Genomic DNA, 11380 nt, shown 5'->3' with positions numbered 1-11380 from the left:
TCGGTGTCTTTTTTATATACGGCGTGATCGTTATGACGAGATTGCGTACTCTACTGGTACATTTCCACAGCTGCAACACAAATAGATTGCGGGTTCGCGTCTGACCGAGGTCAACTCAAGAATCTCTTCCCAAGCGTTGGAGGTTTATCCAGGCTCCTCGCCATATGATCTGCGTAACAATTTCGCTAACGTCTGAATATAGATGATTTATCATAAAAGGGCAGTGAAACACACAACTCAAGAAACTCTTCCCAAGCGTTGCAGGTTTATTTAGGCTCCGCGCCTTGATTCTGATAGAGTTTTTCCCCTGATTCGGAATATGCCTGTATTTTTGTGCTGGCACGTCAGGTTTTTAAGATATTCGCATTTTAAACTTTCACACTTACGCTGTTATCTTCATATAGGAGGTTTGTGGCGTAATTAGTGATGCATTTAGGGTTGCATTTAAAACAAACGGTGTTTTAACACATGTTTTAAACAGTGCTTTAAAAAAGGGCAATTTTTTTTAAGTTGTAAAATTATGCCATAATTGTGTAAATACTTTACAAACAACATGTTTTATGAGCCTATGGCAATTACCACCCGATATAGCCGACGTACATCGATATGGGATGGTTGTAAGACTTGTAACCCTCAAGATAGTCGGTTCAACAGCAATAGTACATATATTTCGTCAAAAGATCTATTTTACCCTATATTTTCAATTGTCAATGTCACTGCACTATGACGCCACAATTGAATATTCGTGACGCCATGGCTTAAAAAAACATAAAAAACACATTTTAAATAAGGGCCTTGTTTTAAACATGTTTGTTTTAAATTGATTTTTGTTTTAAATGCAACCCCTAGATGCGTTATATCTGTGCCTGACTGATGTTGTGGATAAGGAAGATAAAATAGGGGAAGGTTGACCTGCATTTTCGCCAAAAAGCAGTTTATTGGGCACTTAATTCCAGAGGTAATGCTTGGTATGGAGTGTATGTATGTTGTACGAACATTGAACAAGTTGTAATTCGGCATTTCATTACGAGATCAAGGCAAAAAGTAGGTACCGCCGTTCACATCATATATTATACACCTATAGTTACCATGCGTGATTATGACCAAGTAACAGCATGTAATTATACCATCAGACAGCACCTATTGAAACACCCAGAGTGTGCAAAACATTACAATAACGATCAGTATTCCATAGTTGCTCGTGGTCTCGTTCTCTTTTTCATTTAAAGGTCCTTGAATCAACCACCATAAAGCTGCAGTTCAAAGGAACATCTCTACACGCTGGGAATCTTCCATGAGAGTTGTTTTGTCATTCGGCTGTTTTACATCTGTGTGCTGTACCGCAATCGACTATGTGTACTTGTCATTATTACGTCACAACGACAAAATTATTAATCTTTCGAACTTGGTTAACCTCTTTTACTGGCGTTCACTTCTGAAGAGAGCCAGTCGAAAAGCTTCCAGTGGAATAAATTTGGCAATATCAACGTATTTTTTGCTGCAATATTGAAGTTCTGTACTTCGAAAAGCCTATTTAAAGTAGAAATTGCACGTAAAATACTCCCGTTCGCAATTCTCATCGTTAGGTTATTATGACACAATAAACAGTACTTCGTTCGTTTCAAGACAAGATGGGTGATTATGGTGAAATAATGACGAGCTACGGAGTAACAATCGTCAATGAGCTCATATAACGGCGTATCGGCCACCAAAACATTGATTTGTGGATTCAGCCTTCAGAGCGTTGCTAGCTTTTCGATAAATGAATTTCTCTTCGGCTAAAAGCTTTTTGCGTTTAATTCCTCTTGTTTTGTGGTGTAGCTTTATCAAGTGCAAATAGGGTTTCAGTCCTTGATGTCTGGCTTAGTATTGTATTTGAAGAATTACGGACTATTTGAACCCTATATGTGTTTGTTACATTTTAATACACTGCATGCAGTATTTGTTGCATCGTTTCATATCAAAATACAGTACAATTCAACCAACCAACCTGAAGCAGGGATATCTAGAGTTGTAGCCTAATAGATATCCCTGACCTGAAGATATAAAACGTGTACGTTTTATGCGATCAGTATAGCGAGGTGCAATTCATTTAATACGCAACAATTGTGCAATATGCATTGATGAAGCCAACATCTATCACCTTCACAGATAATCCATATATATTCAGCCGTTTAGAAGTAGTTCCCGACCTTTTTATATGTCGGAGCAGCATGTCGAGTCCATCTTCCGGGTACGCATGAAGCTGGAGCCGCATGAAAACAATCAAGTAGGCTACTTAACGAAAATTTAACGGTAGCTAACCTACCTCTGATCTCACCATCGGGCTAATTCAAAAGCATCATGCACAGCACATGCACATATTGCACATAGACATATTGCACATAGACTTCTATAGTTTCTATATAGGCTATTTTGAGCATTGATACACGCAGATTGGCGAGTGCTATGCATTGAAATGAACTGAAAATACTGCTGTCATCTGGGCCGAATACTTGTATGAAATTTCCAAACCGGAAAAAAGATATGACCTACCATTACCATTTTTAACGAATTACCTCCGGGAGGATGAGTTAATACCTTTTCTGGATTCAATAGTGGTATAAATTATAAAACAATATGAAATAGCTTATTTCCAGCTGCATAAGTACCAGTAAACGTCCACCAAAATTTCTGTGATGTGATCGCATTCGCAACAATACACCATTGCTTCGATCAATTTGACCCTGCCAATATATCTTATCGGTAGGGTAACTTATACTTTGTTCCGGAAGATGAATTATACCTTTTCTGAATCTAATAGCCATCTATTTTACATCCAAACTAGAGACAGCTTATTTCGAGGTACACAAGTTACCCTAAAATCCACCTAAATATGTCGTATTATCGCTACAAAGGCCAATTAACCTTCGTTTCACGCAACTCGACCATGCCAATATATGTTATTGGTAGGGTAACTTAAATTTTGTTCCGGGAGATGAATTATACCTTTTCTGAATCTAATAGTCATCTATTTTACACCCAGGCTAGAGACAACTCATTTCGAGGTACACAAGTTACTCTAAAGTCCACCTAAATATGTCGTATTATCGCTACAGAGGCCAATTAACATTCGTTTCACGCAATTTGTCCATGCCAATATATGTTATCGGTGGGGTAACTTATACTTTGTTCCGATAGATGAGTAATACATTTTCCGAATCTAATAGTCATGTCTTTTACACCCAAACTGGATACAACTTATTTCAAGGTACACAAGCGTCCACAAAATTCACCTAACTGTATGTGATGTGATCGCATTTTGCGACAATGCACAATTGCTTCACACGATTTTACCATGTCAATAAATCTTGTCGGTAGGGAAACTTATACTTTCTTCCGAAAGTTGAGTTATACCTTTTCCGAATCTAATAGTCATCTTCTTCACACCCAAATCAGAGACAACTATATTCAAGGTACACAAGTAACCCTAAAAGCCACCTAAATATGTCGGATCTGATTGCTACAGAAGGCTATTCACAATCGTTTCATGTGATTTGACCATGTCCATATATCTTATCGGTAGGGTAACTTAAACTTTGTTCCGGAAGATGAGATATACTTTTTCTAAATCTAACAGTCCTGTACTTCACACCCAAATCAGAGACAACTTATTTCAAAGTACACAAGTAACCTTAAAACCTACCTATATATGTCGGATCTGGTCGCATTTTGCAACAACGCACAATCGCTGCACACGATTTTACCATGCATGCCAATATATCTTATCGGTAGGGTAACTTGTACTTTATTCTGGAAAATGGGTTATACCTTTTCTGAATCTAATAGTCATCTAATTTACACCCAAACTGAAGATAACTTAATTTGAGGTACACAAGTAACCGGAAAATCCACCTAAATATGTCGGATCTGATTGCTACAGAAGGCTATTCACAATCGTTTCACGTGATTTCACCATGTCAATATGTCTTATTGGTAGGGAAACTAATACTTTATTCCGGAAAATGAGTTTTACCTTTTCTGAATCTAATAGTCATCTATTTTACACCCAAACTGGATACAATTTATTTCAAGGTACACAACGACCCGCAGAATTCACGTTAATGTGTGTGATATAATCGTATTCTGCGGCAATGCACAATCGCACAATCGCTTCACACGATTTTACCATGTCCTTGTCCATATATCCTATTGGTAGGGTAACAAAACGAAGCGTATTCAGGAAAAATATAACTCATCTTCCGGAAGAAAGTATAAGTTACCCTACCGATGAGATATATTGACATGGTGGAATCGTGTGAAGCGATTTTGAATTGCCCTTTGTAGCGATCAGATCCGACATATTTAGGTGTATTTTAGAGTAACTTGTGTACCTCGAAATAAGCTGTCTCTAGTTTGGATGTAAAATAGATGACTATTAGATTCAGAAAAGGTATAATTCATCTCCCGGAACAAAGTTTAAGTTACCCTACCGATAACATATATTGGCATGGTCGAGTTGCGTGAAACGAATGTTAATTGGCCTTTGTAGCGATAATACGACATATTTAGCTGGATTTTAGAGTAACTTGTGTACCTCGAAATGAGTTGTCTCTAGTCTGGGTGTAAAATAGATGACTATTAGATTCAGAAAAGGTATAACTTATCTTCCGGAACAAAGTATAAGTTACCCTACCAATGAGATATATTGACATGGTGAAATCGTGTGAAGCAATTGTGAATTGCCCTTTGGAGCGATGAGATCCGACATATTTAGGTGGATTTTAGAGTAACTTGTGTACCTCGAAATAAGCTGTCTCTAGTTTGGGTGTAAAATAGATGACTATTAGATTCAGAAAAGGTATAATTCATCTCCCGCAACAAAGTTTAAGTTACCCCACCGATAACATATATTGGCATGGACAAATTGCGTAAAATGAATGTGAATTGGCCTCTGTAACGATAATACGACATATTTAGGTGGATTTTAGAGTAACTTGTGTACCTCAAAATGAGTTGTCTCTAGTCTGGGTGTAACATGGATGACTATTAGATTCAGAAAAGGTATAATTCATCTCCCGGAACAAAATTTAAGGTACCCTATCGATAACATATATTGGCATGGTCGAGTTGCGTGAAACGAATGTTAATTGGCCTTTGTAGGGATAATACGACATGGTAAGGTGGATTTTAGAGTAACTTGTGTACCCCGAAATGAGTTGTCTCTAGTCTGGGTGTAAAATAGATGACTATTAGATTCAGAAAAGGTATAACTTATCTTCCGGAACAAAGTATAAGTTACCTTACCGATAAGATATATTGGCAGGGTCAAATTGATCGAAGCAATGGTGTATTGCTGCGAATGCGATCACATCACAGAAATTTTGGTGGACGTTTACTGGTACTTATGCAGCTGGAAATAAGCTATTTCATATTGTTATGTAATTTATACCACTATTGAATCCAGAAAAGGTATTAACTCATCCTCCCGGAGGTAATTCGTTAAAAATGGTAATGGTAGGTCATATCTTTTTTCCGGTTTGGAAATTTCATACAAGTATTCGGCCCAGATGACAGCAGTCTGAAAATGCATACCATTACTACAACATACTATTATGTCGTTATGTGATTGCTCCTCATACATTCCACGTGATTCCGGCACTTCATGCACAGGTTTTCGGAGGATTATACGCTAAGTAATATCGGACTTATTGCAATTTATACTAACTATGAGCCGTTATTTTGATGTTAGTAAAAGTGTGTCAAGATGTACTCTTCACAGAGACGATATATAAAGGTCTGCCTTTGACCAGCAGAACTCAAGATATATCCTTGTCTTGGTTTGACGCCAGTTTGCAAAAATTCTTTTTTACGGAAGCGGCCTTGGGCGGCTTTAGACATAACCAATATCCCTTTTTTAGCATTCATTTACATACATTGACTATAACTATTCATAGAAACAATAACAACTGTAGTGTATTATATTTTTATGGCATATTTAGAGGTTCAAATAGAGCCGCAAGAAGGTTACTTTGGAGCCGCGGTTGGGAATCACTGGTCCATCTTAACGCGCGTTTCCAAAACTTCGGACATTTGCTTGAACGGCTTTGCAGCTGTGCTTGGACTTGAAATTGACTACAAAGGCTTCATCTTGACACCTGTTAGTAGGGGTGGTCAGAAACGATGTATAGCCTACTTGTACTTCATAAGAGTACTCGAGTAGGTTTAGCCTACATGCACATGCACAAGTTACTCAAGTGGTTATGATTTTGCTCGGTAATTTAATAGTTTTTAGTTTTTTAGGTAAAATCAAGCCTATAAAATAATTACTTTTTAACATACTTGGAAATCGCCACTTCTACTTCTATTTGCATAGAAACGTTACGTTACTTCTACTTGACCGCTTCTGCCCGTAAGCGATAACAAATAGATCAGTATTCCCAGTATAACAGTCGCATATTTTACTTCTCTGACATCCTATGCTAGCCATGTTGTGACATTACAAAAATTCCCGGTATTTTTACCTCTAATGGGCGATACCGATATTCCTTTCAAAAACTGATATCGACTCGATATTATCGGCGAACTGATAATAATAGGTCGGTCTCTAATTATAATTTTTATAATATCCATATGTTATAATTTATATAGGCTATAACTGTTATAACCCGCTTCGTTTTGTTCTTTCTTTGGATGAGGACGATTGCGCAATTGTCCTTCCAAAATCCATTGCGGAAGATGACTAGGCTCTGCGTATTGTTGATAACTGGACAGCATTATGACTCAGACAAAAATTTAGGAAGCCACACCAGCTTGTTGATATGTCCGACTCGACCAATATAAGTAAAATTACTGTAGGCCGGTGTGCGAAAGGAGTATATATATGTATGTGCCCATTTGACACCATAACTTCGCATATAAAAGCGATGAACCACGCCTTTTGTATGTATGTATGGCATGCATACCTGAGTCATTCGATTATTCAATCGACTCTACCGACTCTGGCGACTCATAGCATAGCGCATTTGCACCGATTCGAAACCGCCGTCGTTGGGGCTGGATTCTGCTTCTGTTTCGTCACCAAGTCATCGCTCAAGAATATCGACTGCGTTATATAATGCGCTACGGCTACGACATGATTGGGCTATGCCGAACACGAGAACCGCGGGAAGTGATTTCTTTAAAATGGGCACGCTCAGCATAACAACTAAAGAGTCCCTTGAGAATTGATAACCCCTAATAAAATTGATATAAACAAACATAAGCAGTTTTATATGTGTATTAGGAGTACAGTACTCCTAATGACACTACAGTACAATTATGGGGTTGGCAAACGGCGAAGGAAGTATCGTAGTCTATTTGATAAGAATGCGGGATCTATGCTACATGGGGAGAAATAGGGTGGCATTTCCCATCAATAACCTTCCTAAAGTACAATGAAAATTCTTTGAAATCGGCGATTGTAAATAGATTATAGAGTGGTTATCAAGTCAGGTGTCAGTCCGCACCAAATACAATGCATATGTGACCTGCGTAGGCCTACGTGAAACCGGAAGGTAAATACATTCAGAGCATCACTCCAAGACGCAATACGCGGTATTATCATTGGTCGGAACGAAAACAAACTGTGTCGCATGATCTGCTTCATCATCGCATATCCTCTATGAAGCCCACTGGAGTCTTTGGAAACATAGATACATGCAGAACAAACGATGTATATGCGATGAGGTCACTTATGTAATTACTAGAAGCTTTCGGTAGCCTAAATAGAATATCTCATACGTCGCAATTGTTCTTCGTAGGGGGAGCATTTTAATGTGCCCGATATGTCTATATCAACGAAGCATTGCGGTTAGCGCTTGCTAACAGGAGTTGAGTTTATGAAAGAGAAATATTAATCACTCTCTTCCGTAGCATGGTGCCTGACTGTAATGTTTTTACTGATGTGATTATCACGAGAGAGAGAGAGAGAGAGAGTCTTTATTTTCATCCAACCAAAATACATAACACACGGCAGTGATGGTGGTACAGAAAATATGCTTGCACAGTATTCGGTATTAGATAGGAATGATCGATAAGACCGTGAAGGTCATCTAGTCTGATCACACCAGCATCAAACAGGTACGGGCAGCGTCAAGTATCTCAAAAACTTTCCTCGCTAATATTTGTGTTTCGGTTTGTGTTCATATGTGACTCGGTACCTTACATATCCGCATGCAATGTTTTTATTACATACAAGTCATAAAAGGAAGCGTTTACATAGATCATAAAATTATGATAGAAACCGAGATGCATTGACTATAGCCTATGACACCGCGACAAAGTCAAATCCGAAATTCAAAAACGTACTACGGATGAAGGAGTATTACTCGATGTGTTGAAATAGATATGCACGACAAGGAGGGGATGTTACGGTGCCTTCGAGCGTATCAAGCGATTTTCATCCTCATTGCTCTTGCTAAAGTTGGTGAGTAGCTGATAACCAACTGATTATTTATTTCTGCTCGTAAATCTACCTCGTATATCCGGCTTTCATAAATTTAATTGTGACGAATGCAACAATGAGGTGATTGTTTATCAAGGCAGTGAGCAAACTATCCAGGAACGCGGGCATTATTTACGTCGAGCAGAAAACCATGAATATAGTACCCAAACTCGCAGTCTAGCTTCAACTTAAACTATCGTACAGGCTGTAGCACTTTCGTTTATAGTTTCCAAATGCTATCGAACGGCCATTTTCGTATCTTTTCCGCTTACGCATTTATGGATATTGTAAAGTTCTATGTCTGCGCGTTCGTGCTACACATGTCATAAGATCACAGGACGAGTCTGGTCAGTGATGAATTCAGCCGAACACCATCAACAGGAATCCTCCCAAATACACAAAGGCGTTTTTTCTTTGCTTGCATTAGTGAAACCCTCTTGCCATCTAGCGTTTGATTAGATGCTGCAAAACAAGTATCTATAATTGACAGTCCGCGGCGATTTACAACAACTGTCTATACACCGTAATACTATAGAAATTAAACATGGAACGGCAACGACCGATTTTGCATCGTCGTTCCGCTTCGCTGAGGCTGGAGTGGAGAATTGTTTTGCGCAAGCGACTATAGGATTTCTGGCAATCCAAAAGCTATCTTCCCGAGCGCAGAAATAACTGATTCTGGTCTTGATCGAAAGCTACTGTTGCATCGATTCCGAAAATATAAATTAAAATATTGATCAGGCACTGATCCACCTAGAATCTGTCCTCCAAGTCTGAAATATCGGCATTGTTCAGAACAATCGTGTAACCGCAACACAATGGCCATAACAATGACCCGTTGCGACTCTCCGATTGTTCGAACAATGCCGATATTTCAAACTTGGAGGACAGATTCTAGGTGGATCAGTGCTAGGGTTAGTTCGGATATCAATAATTTTCACTATCCGGATAACGGATATATCCGGATATTTTGGAATTTATCTAACCGGTTAACCGGATAATAACTGCTAAGTGAGACAATCGATTTCATTGGGTCTGCATGTAAAACGGATCTCAAAATCATTACACAGTGTTATTGTAGAGTAGGCCTACCTACATACGCGCGCAGTATGAGCGAATAAGAGAAAAACCACGCAAATTTAATGTTCACTGCTTCTGCAATGCCCTCTTTATAAAGCACAGATGCATCAATTGTGGGATCCTGTAGCCGGGACCGGAATTTTGTAACAAAGAGTCCACGTTCATTGAATGCTTTTTCAGCTTCCACAGAAGTGGGCTGAATAGAAAGCAGCGCTTCGTAGAGAGTCAAAAGGTTGGCAGGTCGTACGCCGGAAACTTCAACGGCTTTACATCCTTTTGACCATCCTTATGTTTAGGTTTGGAGTACTAGAAGGACGACTAAATGATACTGGAATTGATGCCGAAATGATACCTCGCTCTAATTCACGTGATCAGGCACGCAGCCAGCCGAAAATGTAGGGGGATTGAAATAAAATCAGGGGGTTTCGATTTTTTTTCGAATTAATCATCAGCGGAAATCAATTATGCTTGCACGCACGCACATTTTTGCGAACATTCGATGTCATTCAGTTTCGCGGTGTCACTCTCAGAATCACTAATTAGAATGCACTTAACGGCATATCGTCAACAAGCCATCGAGAGATAGGAGCCAATGCATGTTGGGTCCGAGATGGTTAGGCCAGCGATTATATCGTTCGTAGGCCTATTGCAGATGCGATTGTGTAGGTCAACGATAATATCGTAAGCACCAAGCCAATGAAGATGCGATAGTGCAGGCCAGCGATGGAATAGTGTGTACACTGCACATGGCCTATTGCAGATGCGATTCTTCAATCCAGTGGAACTATCGGCTTGTTGAAGACGCGATAAATCAGGCCAGAGACGATAGCCGAGCGCGCGGCAATCAATGACCTAATTTAGCGATCTTCTCAGCAGGAGATCGCGTCACATTACATTGTGCGATGTGTACAGAGCTAGAGCAGACGCATCTCGCTAATTGGCAACACGCTTCTGGCAAATCGGCCGCGCCAACACTGAATACGACTTATTGAAGCTTACTAAAACGTGTAAAATGCATTAGCAACGATTCTTTTTTATCCGGTTAACCGGCAGAAAAATATCCGGATATCAGATAGTGAAAATACCACCGGTTAACCGGTTAACCGTTATCCGGATAATCCAACCCTAATCAGTGCCTCATCATTATTTTATTTATATTTTCGGAATCGGTGCAACAGTAGCTTTCGATCAAGACCAGATTCAATAACGTAACTTAGGTATTAGGCTACTTCAATAGTTTTTGAAGATGAACTACTTCCTTTTTATATATTGCACTCAGAGGTGATCAGTAACAAAGTACTTTTACTCTTTCGTAGTACTGAAGTAGGTTTATGCTATGTGCAGTTTGTGCAGTTCATACTCAAACGGTTACTTTATGTACTGAGGATTGTTTATAACAGTAGTAGGCCTACTCAACCTTTTTGTCTTCGCGGACACCTTATACACCATCACGAACCTCCGCGGACCCCACAAGTTTTAGTACAAATTTAGCTCAATTATCGTACAACCGTCATCTGTCTGGTGCAGATATTAACTGTAGGGTAGTGATAGACAGCAATAAAATGACTTTTCTTGAAAATAACATCATACTATTCAAGTAGAAATTGGCAAAACTTTTATTATTTTAAAACGAATTCTGTAGCTGGATGCATTTCTTGAAATACGCGTTCGAGTCTTAAAAACTGTGTCGTTGATTTGATATGAACGTGTGCCGAAAATCCATTCCCACGAAGATAGTGGCGAATTTAATAATAACGCGTAAAGCTTCCGACGACACCTTCGGGTATGACCGCAAGTCGCAACATATATGACACCAAAATTAATAAACAGATTTCT

General features: G+C 39.1%; 1 protein-coding gene across 1 annotated transcript in view; it reads left to right on the top strand.

Moving 5' to 3' along the window:
- The first annotated feature begins 7612 nt into the window (after positions 1–7612).
- Positions 7613–11380, top strand: part of LOC145446626 (uncharacterized) — a 37573-nt gene continuing 33805 nt past the window's right edge. The window contains exon 1 of the mRNA XM_080324973.1: positions 7613–8446. Coding sequence (XP_080181099.1) covers positions 8368–8446 — 79 coding nt within the window. The 5' untranslated portion in view covers positions 7613–8367. The remainder of the gene's footprint in view (positions 8447–11380) is intronic.

The sequence above is a fragment of the Botryllus schlosseri genome, chromosome 9 (assembly GCF_051294905.1).
Source record: "Botryllus schlosseri isolate E-star chromosome 9, Bs_hap1, whole genome shotgun sequence".
Taxonomy (NCBI): Eukaryota; Metazoa; Chordata; class Ascidiacea; order Stolidobranchia; family Styelidae; genus Botryllus; species Botryllus schlosseri.
The sequence above is the reverse complement of the archived record's forward strand: the minus strand, read 5'-3'. Positions and strand labels throughout refer to the sequence as shown.